Consider the following 19192-nt stretch of genomic DNA (forward strand, 5'->3'; position numbering starts at 1 on the left):
GTCCCAGGGCCAGGCAGAACTCCTCAGGCAAGTTGATTTCCAGCAGACTCTGCATGACTTAGGCAAAGCTCTGCTGGAACAGCCTCTTTCCTTTGCCCGTCCTTGGAGCCAGGGTAGCAAGAGAAAAACGTTTTAGTTAGCCCTGAAAGCCAAACCCTGGATTAAATGCAGATGCACAACACAGGCACCCCCTAAGGAGGGATCGAATGGATTACAGGCAGCAAATGCTGCTGCCATGGTCTGCATTCACTAGGACACCACCTTGGACACAGCTGTGCTTCCAAAATCACGTTCCTGGAAAAAGCAAAGCCAACACTCAGAAATGATGCATGGAGCAATGCACGGTGGCCTCTGGTGGGGCTGTGTGAGGGCAGGGGCAGTGCTCACAGCAAACTGAACACAGACCAAACTCCTTCTAGAACCTAAGCCCAGGAAGGTACAAGCTGACTCTGTCTGGAGGTGGATGTGTTGCTCAGACACTTCTCTAGGATGAAGCAGTAGTTTGTAAAGGGCTTGGTCCGGGTTGCTGTGTGTTCAACACGGTGCTGGTGCTGCTGTGAGCAGGATCCTTGGGTTTAATAAAGCATGGCAACACTTCCCTGTTCCTCGTGCTGCCACAGTGGGAGCCACACTTCGGGTGAGGCTCCTGGAGAACAGCACAGGCTGCTCCTTGATGGTATTTATCAGCAGAGAAAAACACAGCAACCATTTTTCGAGGCTGCTGCCGAGGACTCAGGAGAGCCTGAGCGGGTCCTGCATTGTGATCTGCCCAAGGTGGATCTGGCATCTGCCCTCACCTGGCTCTGGGAGAAGCCTGGTGTGTCCTGCTCTGCTGGGAAGCTGAATATCAACACGAGCACGCCTGTGGAAAACAGCACCGTTCCCAGTGCCAGGATCAGTATATCCTGGGGAAATGTGCTGTGTGATAGTCACAGGAATTAAAGTTGCCTCTGGGTTCCTTAAATTCGTGCATCTAAATTACATCAACTTTTCTTTAGGAGGAGAAAAAGAAAATACATATTTGGGCAGTACATATCCTCTTTCTTGGGCCAGAACAAGTCCTGGCTCTGCATCCTGTTCCTGCCATGCTTTGCTCCCTTCCAGCGAGAGCAAACAGCTGTGATTGCCACAAAGATCTGGTGGATGTGTCATTTGAACTCCTAATACATTTTCAGCTGCCAAGGAAGAGCTTCTCAGCTCCCCTCTCTCTCAGACTGTTCATATTACTAATGAATAATTGGCACTTTTTATTAGAACTTAGACCTGATGTTGCTTTCTATAAGGAGTGAGATTTTAAGTCCAGTATTTTACTATATAATGTACTAAGCTGCAGAGTGCTTATTTCTTTGATTAATTTTTGTTTTCTAGAGAGGTTTGCTGAGAGCAAGACTTTAATCACAGTATAGTCATTTAACAATAAGTTATAGAATTATAGCCGAATAATATTCATTCAACGAGAACTCAAAAGACTAAATCCATCATTTAGATCTGGTGCTTCCGAATGCTTTTATCAGTAAAATTTGCTAAATATTAATCTGATTTTTTCCTCCACATTGCAGGTGCTCGAAAGATTATTTCAGAAGGGATTTAACGTGGCAGCTTCCTGTGGTGGTGGGGTGGATTCCTCCCAGTTCAGCGAATACGTGCTGTGTCGCGAAGACAGACGACCACAACCCACCCCAACAATCAGAATAAAACAGGAGCCCCTGGACTAGACCCTCCCCGTGCCCCCTTTGTAACCGTAGAAGTGTTTAATAGTCCCTTATGTGAAACACTAAGGATTTGCAAAACAGTATTAGCAAACAGATTTGGACTTTACGTTGCCCATTAGTGGTATTCTGAAACTACCTGTCACATAGCCAGCCATGGAACGCGTTTGGAAAACCGGCTGTCTGTCGTTCACGGTGGAGTTCCTGAGCACACCCAGCGTGGCAGGGCTGGGATGGACTTTGGGCTGACCAGCAGTGGTGTGGAACAGGCAAAGCTTTGGAAACCCTGGCCCTGGACTGGACTTCTGCAGCAAGAGCCATGGAAGCAGTGGAACCGACCAGCAGGAGCCCAGGGACACCCCAGAGCTGCGCTGTGGGGACGGGGCTGTCTGCGGGAGGAAGAACCCCAAAAACTGCACTGAGAACTTTCCCTGACCTGCCCCGCCTCCATATCAGATGTGCTTCACACCCCAGCACCACAGTCACCTGGTGACAGTACTCACCCACATGAGCAAATGGCTTATTTTTATACTACATTTCCAGCTGAGGTCTCTCTCTGTGAACAGGATCCAGAACCAGAAAAGGACTGATTCACAGTCACTGGTGCTCAGTACTTAAACCCCCCACAAACCAAACCAAACAAGTGACAAGAAATTAGACAGGCCCATTTATGGCAATATTTGCAACTATAGGGATCTGGAAGCACAAAATAAAATGCCATCCACCATCACACGAGGGTCACATACCCCATGAGGAGCTGTAGCTCTTTTAAGGCCAACCTTGTTTTGACACAGCAACTGTTAAGTTTTGCATCATCAAAGAAGCGTGCTTCTACCAAACAAGCCACCCCTTGTTAATCATTTACTAACCATGTTAGAAGCCCACATTTAGCAGGAAAAGTTTAAAGGATTTTGGACAAGCCCATTCTTTATGGGTCTGGAATTCTTGCGAAGAGTTGTTAAAACCCTGTATTGCCATTGCCAGATTAAAGCAGGCCGCCTTGGTTTAAATTGCTTTATTATTTTAAATTATTATTAAAATTTGAATTCTGTAGCTGCCCTCTATCTGTGTAACTTTCTCTGTAACAAAGTCAGGGGTCTGTCTGCAGGAGGGTCCTGCTTCTGCCAGGACTTGGCACTGACTCACAGGGCTTTTTAACTCAGGAGACAGCACCATGTTTGCAGGTGCAAGGCTATAAATAGCATTCTTCTAAATCCTGTTTATTGCTGTTAAGCATGATTGGGTCCTCAATCACTAATTCATGTGTTAATCACAATTTAGTTTCTTCCACATTAATTTATAGAATACTGTTGTAGATGATGAATTTCAATGAAACTCTTTTTACATGCATAAATATTGCCAATGGAACAAGGGACAGAGTATTAAGTGGTCAACAGTTCTTAATGCAAATTGATTGCAATCAGGCAAAATTTAAAAGTCACGTTTAAGACTAGTATTTTTAAAAGCAGTGAGCTGTACTGACTATCCAAGGTAAAATCCAGGCAGGGGTCTAATTTTTGGAAAAGGGCTGGATACCTGTCCATGGAAAATCAGACCTCTGCAGGTTTTCTCACCTTGGTCACCCAACTCAGAAATCTCTAATGGCAATCCTGGCCGGTTGGTCTGCTACTTTAGCAGAACAGTTGAGCAAATCTGTCTACTTTAAGAGTTGTAAAGTTATTTTATTTTGTGGTTTTATACTTGTACGACATTCTAAAGTTGCTAGGCATTGCCATATTTGAATATATGGCACAACATTCACCTTTGTATGTAAGATATCTGTAGAATTGTATATTATACATTTAATATTGTAAAGAACTTAACGTATAATTGTCATGTATTTGTGTATGCACATTTCTTATACAGTACTTCATGCCATAAACATTTCTGTAAAGTAAATGAACAAAAACAAGCACGTAGGGTGGAACACTCACTGTATCTCCCATGTTGTTTGAAAGAGGTGAGAATTTTTGATTGCGTCTTCTCCAGCCCTTTGCTTCATCCAGCTTGATGTAGCCACGTCTTACAAAAAGATAGAAGTGTTTTATTTATTACTTTCATACCTTTAAGTCCAAAGTATCCCTCAATAGTCTATTCAGGTTCTTGTTTTTATCCTGTATCCACTCCTGCCCTGCCCTCTGGCACGGGGTGAGCTGAGCCCTCCTGGCAGCACACCCTGTCCAGTTCTTACCTCTCAGCCAGGGAATAAAGGTGATATTCTGATATTCCATCCCAGGGGCCTGCTCCTGCCCCTGGTGCTCTCCCCAGGCAGCTCTGGGGAGCGCAGACTGGGATGGTGCTTTTACACATCTGTGGAACGTTGGAAGTATTTGTGCTTGGTTGGTTGCTTGGTTGGTTTTTCCTCAGTTTGGTGTTTACTGTATTTTTTTATGGCTCAATAAAGCAGCTCCCGTAGTTGGGGCAGCTTTGCTGAGGTGGCATTGGAAAGGGTTCCAGGCTGCGCCAGCCGAGTTAAATGTGAACTAGAGATGGAAAGTTTAAACCATGACATCACAGCATTGACTGCAAAACAGCACAAAGGCTAGGAAGACATGTGGAAACAATCACTTTCTTAGAAGAAATATGCCTTTAAAGAAAGAAAAAGTTAAGCTAGGACGTGTTCTTTTAGTTAGTAACTTCAGGTCACTTATTTAAAGATTATTACAGTTTCATTTATATATTTTTTACTTATTTCCCTGTATTTTTAGGCATCAATATCAACAAAAAACTGATTTGAATATCTACTTCTGGCCTTAAACCACAGCAAGGTAACTTAACGAAGAACATTGCTCAGCATCACTGAGGTGTTTTAAAGTGAAGCTGGGGTGTGCAGCCAGCACACGTTTGCGTGGCCAAGGCCAAGAGGCAAAGCACAGCCTGGTGTTTCCCTGGTGCCACTGAGCAGAACTGTTCTGAGTCGCTGTCGCTGGAGCAGCAGGAGGCTCCAGGAGCACTTTGTGTCCAGGCTGTCCCAGCTCAAGAGAGTGAGGGAGAATGTTCTGTTGTGCTTTTGGGCTCCTGGCTCCAGACAGCCACTGCTGAGTGCATCCATTCTCTCTACTGATGGCACCGAGCTTTGTTGACAATTTTATTAGACGTTTCACAAAGGATAAGAATCAGCACAACAAAACATTGAAGTTTTTGGTTTTAATATTTGTTTGTGGGTATTCTGTTAATATTTTAATGCAAAATGTTTCTGACCAGTGCTTAAGAACTACAAGACAATGTGAAATTCATGTTTGATAAATTAATACTGTATGTCACTCGATGTGTTACTTTAGTAAATTGTTTTATTTCTTTACAAAATAAGTACAAATAAGGGAGTATGTTTTCACACAAATTGGGGGTATTTACCAGTATGTACAGAAATCATCAAAATAACGTAACTCTAATAAACACAAGGCCTTTATAAACATATGTACAAATTATCAATACATTTAAAACATAACTTTACACGTCCTGGCCTTAAATACCTTATGAATAATCTTTTGGCTAAATAGCAGCAGTATAAATTTTCTTCTGCTTTTCATAAACCTTAAAAAATAATTAAAACCTTTGTTTTTAAAACTATTGGACAAATAGTTCTATTTGTGCTTTCGCTATGGTTTCCCATCAAAAAAAATATTGCCTCAAAAAAGTGGCAAGCATAACATAGTAAAAATGGAGAAGATAAATAAGCAAATGTCTCCCTTGTGGTACTGTAACACTGCTGACTGCAGCACAGCTCATGCACCCTGCCTGTTCGTGCCCCACTCGATCCCCAATTCTCAGACTCACACCGGCCTCACTCGGCTTCGTGTGGGCCCAAATTCTGCTTCAGCAAAGCATTTAAAAGGCATTCACCCCACCTTTAGGTACTTAGAGCTGCTCCTCATGCTTAAAGCCGTGTGCCTGCTCAGGAGCCTCTCTGGCTGGAGCCGTGGTCCATGTGTCCTCGCTCCAGGTGCCACTGGGCTCACTGCTCTCCCCACTCCAGGAGTGGAAGCGGCCCCCAAAAACCTTTACAGCAACTTTAAAAATCCACATAGAATACTCTCAAATCTTTACCCAACAATATTCTCTTTTAAAACCACATTAAACCATACTATTTGCAATAAATAAATTAACATTTTTTTTAGAAAATAAAACCCAACTTTGAATCTTGTGACTAACCAGCTGCTACAAATGCGCAAAAGGTTGATGAGATTTAGAAAACAACTGGAAGCAAGTCAAGGTAACTCAGCTGAGAGCCTGCACACAGATTTCATACACTTAAGATTTGGTTCAGCAAATGGCTCAGGAAATGAGCTGTGCAGTAAAAGCAAAAATCCTAAATATAAAATTTGTGGGAGTGTGCAGTGGCTAGTCTCTTGGCTGTGCAAAAAATTGCCATTACAACTAAGTTAAATAGCAACTGGTATCACCATGGTTAGTGAGACAGTGCTAGGAAACTGAAAACAAAACAAGTCCAGCACGAGGAGGAACACTCAGGTGAACACCAAGGCTGGGACTCACTCCTGTGACCCTGTCCCACGCCTGGCCAGGAGATGGTTTAGCTGAGCCATTGCATTTGTGTAACTTCAACACCAGCTACTTCAGTCTTACCTAAAATGGCCAGATGGAGCAAGAGTTTGATGTTGATTTTATTTGTGGAGTTAACATTTTAAAACCTTTTGCACATTTTTTTGTCGTTTTTATATATATATATATATATATATATTTTACATAAAGGGAATTTATTGCATGTGTCTGACAATTTTACAAAACAAAATTACCGGAACATTGACTTCTGAAAAAAATAGAAGGCACATTAAAATGACAGCTTTCAAAGCAAGTTGAGCTTCTGTGGAGCAATCAGTAGGACTGTTGGCTTTATTTAAGCAGAGCTCGGTAGAGCAGGAGGGAACGGCTCATTTCTCGCTCCTGTTCCATGTAGAAGATGAAGTCCCTGAGGTTGACTCGTGTGATTTTCTGCCGGGGGTACTGGCGGGGCGAGGCCGTGCCCAGCCCGGCCGGGCTGCCCCCGCACACCCCCACGCCCTGCAAGAGAGCACAGCACGGCTGAGTCCTGCAGCAGCCCCGCTGCAGCACCATGGCCCACCACAGCTCATTCTGATCACATTTATTACAGCAGGGTTTTATTCTTGTTACTTCTGCTGTTCTTCTGACCCTCAGCGAGCTGACCTGAGCAAAGGCCTCAAGTGCGAACACGTGAGGCTAAATCTTGCTGCTTACAACTCAGGACAAATCAATCCTGCTACATTCACTGGAGATGTATTTGACCAGTTTAAATTGAGGGGCAATACGATTTGCAGCAGATAAAGTCATTAATATGTGAAATGTGTGCACGATCCTGCTGCTCATCCAAGGACTGGGAGCAGGTGAGTGGAATATGGAAGTCCCCACAAGGACCCCAGTTCTCTCCTCTGGGTCTGCTGAAGAGGAGGGCTCAGTGCAGGAGACACTCAGCAAACAATCAAAAAATTAAATGGAAAAATCACAAAGACTCAGACACTGTGTGATCAACATCAGCATACTTGTTTTTACAGCTATGTTAAATAGCTTTAACTGGTTCATTGATACTGAATTACTGAATACCTCATCCTGGCTTTGTATATAGAGAGAAAACATACTGGGACTGAGAACACTGTGATCTGAATATTTAGAAAAGGAAAGGACATAATTACAGCCTCTGCAGTCTCATGGAGTTTAAACTGAAACCTGATGCATACACATGTTTTTTCATCCATAGGAGTCAGTTGTTTTTGTTAATTCCAATTGGTTTGTAGCAAAATAAAGTGTTCTAACTTAGAAAAATAGGTTTTAACCTCTGAAAAGATTTAAGCTATTTTTCAAACCTCTTAAGACATCTGGTAAAATTTTCTATACTTTTAATATCCCATATTTACTTACTGCTGCTCAAACCTACCTTTCTTTCCCCAGGAAATACTTATTCTAGGATCTTGACCCCAGACATTAAGAATAGAGTTAAGGGTAATTTTACTACTGAAAGGTTGTAGGGGAAACACAAATGGTCTGCTGAGAGCAAGGCATGGCACTGTTTCCCTGTGTCCACCACAGTCAGTCTGACTCCTTGCAGAACTTTGTGTTATTTCTCCCATTGCTGCTGATTCAATTACAGCAGTGGGCAAATCCTGCTCTGTGCCCACAAACACCGAGGACTTCATGGAGTGCAGTGAATGTGGCTCAGCTCGCAGGGAGAGAGGGAGAAGCCCACAACCTTTGGGCCCCTGGAGCATTTGAGCCAAGGGATTCTGCTCTCCAGTATGGAGCAGTTTTGTTAATTAATTGATGAGCCCTGAACCTCACTGCTCACAGGAACTGCAGCTGCAAGGGCTGCTCATCCACGCTGCAGCCAGACACATGCCCAGTGCACAATCCATGTACTCAGCAGTGCTTCCAGTTCAGACCTTAATCCAAGAAACACTTTGCATTCCTAAAAGCAACAAAATCATTTCAACTCTTCCTCTCTGTCTTCTACAAGTTGGAACACCTTGAGCTGCCTCTCACTGCACTCTGCCAGGGCTGTGCCCACTGTTTCTAAGTCCTTAAGAAACCACTATGTGTAAATTTATTTTAAATCAAACTGACTCAAAAAATACTTCTTCTCTGTTCCCCCCATGCTGCATCTCTCCCCTGCCCACAGCAGTAATTTCAGATTCATCCTGACCACAGGACCTGTGAGAAATACATTTGAAAGGAATGTGGCCACCTAAAACTCATTGGAAACCACGTCCATAGCACTCCAGAGCATCCCACACACACTTACCAAAGAGAGAAAAGATGCATAATTAAAAAAAAAAAAAATCTCTATACAAAACTATTTCTTTAATCAGTTGAGTTACATTTACAGCAAGGAACTGCTCTCTATTTGGACACAGCAGCTGGAATTAAGATGTGTCAAGTCATATTCACTGCATTTATCACTAGAGATACTGAACTTCAACACAGGAAGAGCATCATATCCTTAACCAGCAGCAGAACATGGCACCAAGCTGTGCACATTTGTAACCACACTAGTGAGCCCATCAGTTACCTGATCATGGTCTGGAGTTGTTTTACAAGGTGAAAAATAATAATAAAAATCATTCTAGAAATACAGAAGCACATCTGTAAGCTGACACATTTATATGTGTCAATATGATCTCTAATTTAAATTAAAAGTTTGGTACTGCATTCTACTCAAAATTATTCTGCAGATGCTATATAAAGAAATAGACTCCTAAATGCCATCATTAATTTCATACATGAGTTCAAGTATAGTTAAAAAAAAGGCCAAGAAGAGTGGAATTGAAGCAATTCAAAATTTTCTCACAAAAAATCACATTTTTTATCAGCATGACAGAGTTTTCATCAACCCAAACAAGCCCCGTGTTGTCTGTATCTATGGCAACTAATAAGTTACACAGATAAAATCTCTGATAAAAGGTTGTAAATTGTTTACCTCCTTTATTTCCTGGCCTGCCACATGGAAGCTATTCCCAAATCCCACTCAAATATACATCAACGCTAGTTTCTGTATCAGTGAACTTCTATTTATAATTTCAGGAAAACTTAAGACATTCCACACCAAGAAGAAACCCCATGTAATTTATAAATGAACTCTCTGCCTCTTCATTTTGAGATGGTTTCCAAACACGAGTGATGGTGACTTCCCATCCCCTTCCCTCCAGCCTCTCCTCTCCTCTCCTCTCCTCTCCTCTCCTCTCCTCTCCTCTCCTCTCCTCTCCTCTCCTCTCCTCTCCTCTCCTCTCCTCTCCTCTCCTCTCCTCTCCTCTCCTCTCCTCTCCTCTCCTCTCCTCTCCTCTCCTCTCCTCTCCTCTCCTCTCCTCTCCTCTCCTCTCCTCTCCTCTCCTCTCCTCTCCTCTCCTCTCCTCTCCTCTCCTCTCCTCTCCTCTCCTCTCCTCTCCTCTCCTCTCCTCTCCTCTCCTCTCCTCTCCTCTCCTCTCCTCTCCTCTCCTCTCCTCTCCTCTCCTCTCCTCTCCTCTCCTCTCCTCTCCTCTCCTCTCCTCTCCTCTCCTCTCCTCTCCTCTCCTCTCCTCTCCTCTCCCTCTCCTCTCCCTCTCCCTCCCCTCCCCTCCCCTCCCCTCCCCTCCGTTCCCCTCCCCTCCCCTATTCTGAAGCTATTCTTTGAAGCTATTCCAAATTTATGTCAGAATTGTGACACAAGATCTGGGCTGACTTTCTCAGCCTGTTTGCTATTTTCATGATTTTCTGCTATGAAAAAACTCACGCTGTTTGCAAAGGGAAATACAAAGAGTTCAGACCAAAATACTGACCAAAGATTTGATAAATCAGTAGCTAAATATCCAAGAACAAACCTGTGTGTGTGACTGCAACAAGCCCTGTGCACAGAGGCCAGCAAAGCCTCATTGTGTCACTGAGCACAGCAAAGCAGCTCCTCTGCAGTTGTGCATCACCTCTCCTCTCCCCAGGAGCAGCCTGCCCCGAGCCAGGCACACCCAGAGCACCCAGAGCACCCAGAGCTCAGGTGGGTGCAGCCTGTTCCTCTGGAGAGCCCAGCCAGCCTCTGCTGCGCCCAACACATCCCACAGGAGCTGCACGGACTGAAAATCCTAAACTCCCACCTACCTCTGTCCTCCTGCTGGGCCCCCATACCCCATTTGATCCCAAAAGATCCCCCAAAGGTTTAAAGGCTGCTGAGGCAGACAGACACATCTCTTCCAAAATGATCTCATCCCAAACTGGGCAAACTCACCCACTGCTCACAAAGCAGCAGTGTCTTTGTGCATTAAATGACAGTGGTTACAGCAGCAGGTGGATGGAAATCAAAGTGTGTAAACCCAAAAATGGGCTGTTCCTTGCTCAAGATAAAAGTGCTTTCACAGAAGAAAGCAAATGTAATACAATGTACACTTCTTTTATAACAATGATTTCTACTGTTGAACAATTAATTTTTGTTTTCCTTCAAAAACCCGCATCCCCTCAACTTTGAATTACAGAACCATGGAAATACAGTACAATACTCCTGTCAGGGAACAGAAAGATAAGGGCAAGGAGAAGATTGCATTTAATATTTTATCCATCCTTCCTTCACCAGAAAACAATTCAGTGCTGACATCTCTGCTTTGAACAGAGTCTTGATCTGCGGCTATTGCTTCTCTGAGAGCCAGAGACAAGGCAATAATGATAAAAGATCCGCTGGGTTTCTTCCCAGCCTGCATGGCACATCCTTGTGGCAGACTTCACTTCAAGCCAAAGTGGGAATCATACAGCAGCAATTCAAAGCCAAGCTATGGAGTAAAGTACACCAGGAATTTTGTCTCTGCAAACTGCATGCACTGCAGAGGAGAGGGAACATAAGGTGTCTATTAGTCTGCTCTTATGAATAAGAGGTCTTGAATCACAAGAAACATTCTGGAGATATTATAAAGCAATTATATTTTTACTTGCACGAAATGCTATTAGATCTTTGGCTGAGAGGCACATGAAAAACAGGTATAATACTATGTGTGACTAGCTGTCCCACATAAATTAGGGTTTAATTCAACACCTACTGAGGCTAATAGTAATGATTTCACTGAAACATCCTAAAATTAAGATGCTTTTAAAATACAGAAATGTAATAAATGTTCATCAGCACCTCAAAGACTAACAATACCGTATGAAATATAATTATATCTACGAAAATACAGTGCATCTTCATGTGTGCAACACGGTGGCTCTGCAAGTGTCTTTAGAAAGATTCATCACCAAAAGCTGTCATTTAGGCCTTCAGATGAGCAGCAGTTACAGGGAGGATCAGTCCCATGCTTCCTTCAGAAGCTGGTTATTTTCATTTGCCAACATTTTTAGCCTGTACTATTTTAGTGCAACTGTTCCTCTAGACTGTTTTGGCACCCGTTCACTTGCTACACCCTCCTGGATGCAAATGCATCTCCTTTCCCCTGGGCACATAAACACACACCTCGCCCTGCAGACAAACATCAGAAAAACTGATTTGCACAAGTACTTACAAGTACTTCAAATACCAACACAATTGCAACATTTCAAAGACAGCATGCAGTAATTTTTAAATTAAGAAATAATAAGGGGAAGGTAAAGCAAACTAAGTCATGGATACCGTGAAATTCTTTTCTTCAGATGTGATCACTTCAGTTTCTAATTATCTGAAGTTATTTGAACCCAAAGAAATGGGCTGCCATTACAAGCAGAAGATTTTAGATGTACCTCATCTTTGTCTTTATTACATTATACCAAGTCACATATGCAAGTACTATTATAATAAAAAACCTGCTTGGTAAATCAAACAGCATCAAACCAAAATCTTCCAGTTAAGGGAACTGGGCATCTATTCCAACCTCACCACTTATTGCTGCCTCTAAGACAGCATTTCCCTCCCAGCTGACTGAGAGCAGGGGCAAAAAGCAGGCTACAAGGCATTTCAGTGGAAACTATCTGGGGAGAAGAGGAGTCTGCCCCAATGCCAACAATAATGAGGTGAAGTGTAAGGCAGCTTTGGGCTCTGAGATTTACTTGCTCAAAAGAGATGGGTGTTCAGTACCCAGCCCTCAATAGGTCACTCTAGGTAGGAGCCAGACTGCAGCTGATTTTCACTCCTTAACCAATGTATCCATGCAGTGTCTGAATAATCACTGCACTGATGTGAGGCAGAGAAACTCAGGTTTCTGAGATAAGCTGTGCATTCTGCAGAGACCTTGGACCTTTCCAAGATCTTTTGGTACCCCCACTGTCCACTTTGTGTCTGCCAAGAGCACAGTGCCTTGTATCCTGCAGCTCCTTGCAGCACACTCACTGCTGGTGCAAGCTCTGGCTCTCCTCATTTCCTTCGCTCGTGAACCTGCTCCTCAGAGCACCTATGGGTCCTGCCAACATCTTTCTTTTTCCACAAGCATCTCATACTCAACACAACCCACTGCCTTACTTGGACTTAAAAGCAATGACAATTTTACCTGATTACGAATTCTGAAGTTTGGGCTGCATTCTTGCCGTGGTAATTATAAGTGGAATATTCTATTTATCCTGTTTCCATCATACACGTACATTTTCATTTTGCTTGGAATGTTTCTCCTCTCATGCTTTCCAAATGTTTAATCAAGTGCTGCTCCCTTTGAAATACTAATCCTGCCAAAGTTTTTTATTGCTATTTTTCAAGCATTGTGGTGCTCTACCCTTCTCATCTTTCAATACTAACATAGGGTTTTTTTCCTTGTTTTCTGTTGTTTTGTTGAGGTTTTTTCAAGGATTTGCCTGTGTTACTCCAGCCTAGTCACTCTGTACATGTGCACTCTCTTACAGTGGGAGTCAAGAAACACCAAACCAACTTTGGGAGAAGCCCTACAGCCCAGCTTGCAGGATTCACATTTTCCTTGAGACATACTGGATTCCCATCTGAATTTTTTATAATATCCTTGATATTAGTTTGAAACTATCTCAGTTTTACGTACTGGGTGGTCCATTCCTTTCTAACCTGTATGACTGTGACTTTCATTAAATCAGAAACACAAAATAATTAAAATAATCTTGATATTCATCAATCTCTAGACACATATAACTGTAAAATTTAATTGTTCAAATATCTAATTAAAAGACACATAATTACTATACAGTAAAGGCTGCTTTTTGGCCTGTGTCTTACTGAAAACACTCTGAGCAGAATGACTGTAGGGGACAACACCCCAGCAAATGGGGTCACACAGCTGCTTCATGTCCTGCCAGCCCCCCACAGGAGGGGACAGGCAGGAGATAGAGAGAAAAGTACCCACATCTTAAACACAAAATCACTTTCTCAGCTCTTGAGAGCATGAATTGCCCTCATTCATCTCAGCTGACTTTCAGTTCTTATGCCTAATTATGATGTATAACACCCAGACTTTATAATAATTGTGTTTCCAGCTGTTGGCCATCCTGCTCACTCCCAGCAACTGTGCAAGTGCCAATCAAGGGACTTCATGCACCAGTTGCCAAACAAAGGACAAAAATACCCACAGATCTACCAGCTCCTTAGGACCTTATTCCTGTGTGAAATCTGCTGGTGGATTAGTCACTCTCTCTGAACAGTGATCTAAACCTTTCCTTGTAATTACCACAGGCTCCTCTGTGGATTGAGGGTAGTGCAGGGCCCTTACCTGTACCCAGCCCATTAAACAAACCAAAATGAAGCAGACAATGCAGTTATCTCTGGATTGAGAGGCAATAAAATTAAGCCCTAAATGCTAATACCTTCAGCTTGCAGGATAAACACATTGCCGGAACACAGTCCAGTGTGCAGGAAAAAAGACATTAACATTTGTAAATAAAAGGTGGAAGACAGCTAACACTCTATTACTGCAAATATCATGGAATATAATTAAGGCTCCATTAGGATGGAGTCCAGCAGGGAGAAGTTACCAGATCATTCAGCCATTCAGTTCGTGATTTCTCCAAGCTAAGTCTCACTCTTGGATCTTTTTAAGTTAGTGGTTTGCTTGTTCTGAAAACATTAAAAAAACTTAGATTGGCACAAAGAACTCTCAGAAGAAAGGGTCCTAAAAGGAAACAAATTCCTACAGACATCAGTAACCTTAGAGGAGCCCCACTCCCTGCACCGCTTCCCCTCCCAAATGATGAGGAGTGCCTGCACATCCCCAGTGCTGTTTCCATCATGCTCTTTCTCAGGTCCTTTTCCACCTTCCTGCCTGGCTCTCCCACACCAGGATCACTTCTCCAGGACTCAAAGCAGATCCACTTGGTGACCTGCATGCCTTCACCACTTCTGACTGCTCTGCATTAGACTGCCCACCTAATCAACCCCTAAACTTCCAAAACCAGCCCTCTGCTTCATATTATCCTCTGACCTCTAAATGTCAATCCAGGTTTTTCTTCTCCATCCATTATTAGACAAAATAAGACAGCAAAGCCTTGAGTAACATGCAAAAAAATTTAATTTATAAACACATTACTGCCAATTTCAACTCTGCTCTACACTTTAGAAACCCTGTAATCTCTCTTACTCCACAGATTCCCAAATCCTTCTCATCCTCCAGCCCATTTCACCACAAAGCAAACAACCAATCTTTTAAAGACACATTCAACACAGCCAACAACAAAGAATAAACCTTAAAATTCAACCCAGCTATTTGAAAAAAACCTAAACATACTTGTCTTTTGTAAAGTTAACCCTTTCACACACTCACAATTGTCCCAGATCCACCTCACTGCATAAGCAGTGGGATTAAATGCATCACACTTTCCAAAAGATTCTTTAATCAACTCTATCTTGCTGTAACAAAATGATTGGGCAATCCATATAGATATCTATAAAGAATAAATGTCTTCAGTTTGTAGGTTGTCATGGAGGAGACACAGTGATGCAGAAAACCATTTTTTTTCAGACGTTAAAGCTCTACTCTTAGTTATCTCTAGCTTTCCATTTTTACTATTCTGATAGGTTTGAACAGCACTCAGACTACCTCAAGAAAAGAAAATTTAACAAGTAAATGTCACAACTATCACCACCTTTCCTTTATTAAAATCACCCCAACATACATAGTTATTAATTATTTAAAATAAATTTAAAACCAGGTAGTCAAAATTAAGTGCTCTGCTACAAACAACTCTAATTAAAACTGACCCTAAAATATATTACAGAAATAAGTCTAAGCCAGACACAAAATCACCTGATCAACCATCTGATACATATGGAGGAGCTTTTACAGACGGGTCCTGACAATGGACAGTAATCCATGTATAAACTGACCAGTCTATCAGATCTAATTACTCCCAAAGCAAAATACACATGAATATTTGTCCTGGTTTATGTGATATTTAAAAGAAGGCTGTAACTCCCAAAGCAGAACCTTTACCAAAGTAGTGGCTCAGAGCAGAGGCTGGTGCTGTGCCATTGGGGTGGAACAAAAGGAGCTGGCACGAGGGGCACGGCAGCACCGAGAGAATGGAGCAGACATGGGGCACCGGGCACCGGGCACACCGAGGGGACCGTGCAGCAGTTGCAGGGCCAAGGGAGCACAGTGCATTCCCTGCCTGCTCCATGGCATGCAATGGTGCCTATTTTAGCACTGGCAGCAGGAGGGGAGGCACAGCAGCTCCAGTAGCAGCAAGTGCATTATGATACAACACAACATGAGCATTATAAAATGCGAGATGAATCTCAAGCCCAGAGGCTCTTTAGCACCACTCCAAATCACAACTCTCTGCCTTCATTTTTCTTCTTTGCTACTATTCCACTTCTTCTCAGTACTTCTGACTTTATTAACCCTTTTTTCTCTTTCTTGTCTTCTACCTTCCTGTTTTCATGGTATTGCACCAGATTCCTCAAAAAGCATCTGAGTGTTATCAGCAGAGATTACAGATCAGCAGGCAGGTTTTCTGACATACTCCAACCCACTGAAGCTCCAGTTGTTTCCAGTGAGAAATTTATCACTTCTTTGGCACCTCAGTAAGACAGCATGCTCTTTTGACAATCTGGCCCCTGAATAAAAGTTACAAAAATTGTAAATCAAACTGTAACCTGTTTATAATGATCTGAATTCAAGTGCTGTGAATTTGATTTTTTCTTCAAATACTTCCCCCAGAAATTCAAGTCTAACGAGCCCAAAACAGACTTCCTGAAACACAAGCTTCATTTTTGTTTTCTGGGAATTAGAAAAGATGCAGTTATGTGTTATGCCTAATTTTTGGCATCCCTTTCTGGAATGGTGAGTTCTGGTGTTTGGCTTAACAAAGTACATCTTTCTCATTAACCTAGCCTGAAATTATGAAATCAATTTTTCAAGTTCTTTTTTGGTCCTCCTACAAATCTGTGCTAAGATCCTTGATCTTTCCACACTGTACACATAATGTGCTACCTGAACGTGTGCAGGAGCAACATATGGTACAGTAGGTTATAACTATTTTACCATCTGTTCTATCTGAACTCTAACCTCAATAATCCCATATCAGCTTTTCATGTTAACTGCCACAGCTCTTAGATCTTGGCTTCTACTTGCTCTTTTAAAATTAAATTGCAGCAAAATGCATGGCCAGATCACAGGCTGCTCTTCAGAGGCCTCCACTGCTCCCCAGGTGACTTCATTTGGCCAGGGTCTTAAACAAATTACACCCTCAGAGCTACAGCCTTCTTTTTTTTTTTTTTTTTTTTTTCAGTGAAAAAGATAAATCAGTAACTGGAACATTCTTCATTCTGAAAAATACTGCTCAAGATGCTGCCATATCCTTTATATACTCATTTCCAAAGCACTTTGTTTCTATTATGCTCTTTTTCAGAAAAGGGCATTCCTTCAGTGGAATTAGAGGGGATTCCACACCTTCCAGGGCAAACTTCAGGGCTGTCCCAGTCTAACCACCTCCACTATGGCCTAATTCTGTTTTTCCACAAACAGCACCATCACTATAACCCCTTACTGCCTTCCTACTCTGTGTACCCATAAAACCTAAACAGTAGCATCATAGCGAACAAAAAAATGTTCATTTTATTGCAATAAATCTAAGTTCTATCCAAAGTTCAGGAAACTGGACAGATTCTGTAAACTGAGAGAAGACATTTGAAACTTTTATTACTATTAGGGTTTGTTGGTTTTGCATTTTGTTTGGGCTGTAGGGTTTTTGTTTTGTTTTGGTGTTTCATTGTTTTATTTTGTTTTACTTTTAAGACTTGCATCTCATGTCATCAAGTTCTATTTCATACAGATGTTGGAATTTGAAAGTAAACTCTAATTCCAGCTAGAACATCTCATCTGGTGGACTGCCTTCAAATTTAAAGTCTGCTTCATTTACAAAAAACTTCAAAAATAGCTACGTAGTAATTAAAATCCATGAAAGACTGTGGCTTTGGTATAATTTAAACATACCCATGCAAAACTACTACATACACACAGACATAAGGAAAACAAAAATATATTTTTAATATATACTAATCACAGCCACAAGAATATGCCCCTCTATATTTTACTATAGTACTTGACAATACCAGTTCTTATGGATGATGAAACTGAAGAAAGAATAAAATATGATTATCACCAATTACTATTTTACAATATCCATATTCAACTCAAAACAGTAAATCATAACAGTTCAGTAAACTTCTCTGACTCATTGTCAACTGAACCAGACTGTAATGCCTACACAATGAAAACTACATTTGTAAAGGAATATCTTTGTGAAATTATTCAACTTTTATAATCAGTATAAGACCTTCTCATTAAAAGTATTTGTATCTTCTCCATTTTGAAATACCACATCTTGTGTACAAACATTGCTTCCTTTTGGATTCCTGTTTAGTATGTGAACAAAAGGGGAATTTGATTTTTTGAAAGTGTGAAGAAATCAGTTCGTGAGATATAATTTTGCTTTTTCACACATGAGCAGTTTAAATATGTTGTTCAATGTTATCTTGAGGCACAAACATAAGGCATGGAGGTTAGAGAAGTCAAACCTACATACTAGTCTGTTAACCTCAAATGTCTTCCAAAACACGCATCTGAAGAATATCATGGAATCTATGGTTTAACTAAGGAATATTGACTTTAATTGTAATCTGGGTCCTATTACACAGATGGTATAAAGTGCCTATACAAATACACAGAGTCCCTAAATACCATGGAGTGTATAGCTCTACCTGGGGGAAGAGAGTGGCACTTTGTGCCTTCTGGAGTTTATGCTAAAATAGCCTCTTTCTTCACCTCCCCACTATGCAAGGGAAATAAGAGCTGTAATGGTTAAAAAAACTGGACTTCACTTTTCTCCTCCAAATACAGGAGGACTTGGGTCTACCCTCCCCCATCAGTTCTTCTTTGCATTCAAAATATTTCCACCTCTGCATAAAAATGACTTTTTTATTATGCAGTTTCACAGATTTTCCTAGGTGGCACCCCAGGAGCTTAATCCTGATTCACAGAACAAAACCATCTAATTACCCCAGTTGCATAATTCATTGGCCCAGGAACAGGAGCTGGCCAGCCCATGATCTTATCTGACAGACTCTGGGGAGCACCTGTGGGAATCTCTGCCAGGGAGAGGCACCGGGCACGGCCAAAACCTCCCTGGGCACCCTGGGGTGGCCAAGGGGAGCAGGACAAAGGAGAGGAGCCCTCCTGCACCCCGACCTTGGGCTCTCCAGGCAGCCAGCCCTGCCTTTGGCTGCTCAGCCTGGCTGCAGGTGAATTAGGGCTTCTTGCAGCTGTGATCCTCCACAGCCACACTGCAAGGAGCCAACACTTAACTCAACTGCAAGGAAAACACTAGAACTTGAAATACTCAAAGTATATACTACAGGTTTACTTCAGAGGCAAGACTGTAATTTCAAAATCAGACATTGCTCAGATGACAGAAACAAAACAGAGTTATGGAGGACTCCTTACTTTGCATCTATTTTTTTCTATCATGCTGATGAAAAGCTTTCTGTATTCTGGCAAACTTCCCAACAGAAACTTTTTAGACACTGTCTTTAGAGAATTGCAGCAGGTCCTTTTATTAGTGCTTGTTTGTTTTAATTTACCAGAGTT

At 42.0% G+C, this 19192-nt stretch overlaps 2 protein-coding genes across 6 annotated transcripts in view; one reads left to right on the forward strand and one right to left on the reverse strand.

Annotated features, from left to right (window-relative positions):
• The window catches only part of KCTD15 (potassium channel tetramerization domain containing 15), a 47164-nt gene extending 41885 nt beyond the window's left edge, over positions 1–5279 (forward strand). For all 3 annotated transcript variants that reach the window (XM_030282117.4, XM_030282115.4, XM_030282114.4), the window contains exon 5: positions 1560–5279. In XM_030282117.4, the coding sequence (XP_030137977.1) occupies positions 1560–1715 (156 nt within the window). In that variant the 3' untranslated portion in view covers positions 1716–5279. The remainder of the gene's footprint in view (positions 1–1559) is intronic.
• Positions 4982–19192, reverse strand: part of LOC101233672 (transcription initiation factor TFIID subunit 4) — a 146747-nt gene continuing 132536 nt past the window's right edge. For all 3 annotated transcript variants that reach the window (XM_072934517.1, XM_072934518.1, XM_072934516.1), the window contains exon 15: positions 4982–6728. In XM_072934517.1, coding sequence (XP_072790618.1) covers positions 6561–6728 — 168 coding nt within the window. In that variant the 3' untranslated portion in view covers positions 4982–6560. The remainder of the gene's footprint in view (positions 6729–19192) is intronic.

The sequence above is a fragment of the Taeniopygia guttata genome, chromosome 11 (genome assembly GCF_048771995.1).
Source record: "Taeniopygia guttata chromosome 11, bTaeGut7.mat, whole genome shotgun sequence".
NCBI classification, from domain to species: domain Eukaryota; kingdom Metazoa; phylum Chordata; class Aves; order Passeriformes; family Estrildidae; genus Taeniopygia; species Taeniopygia guttata.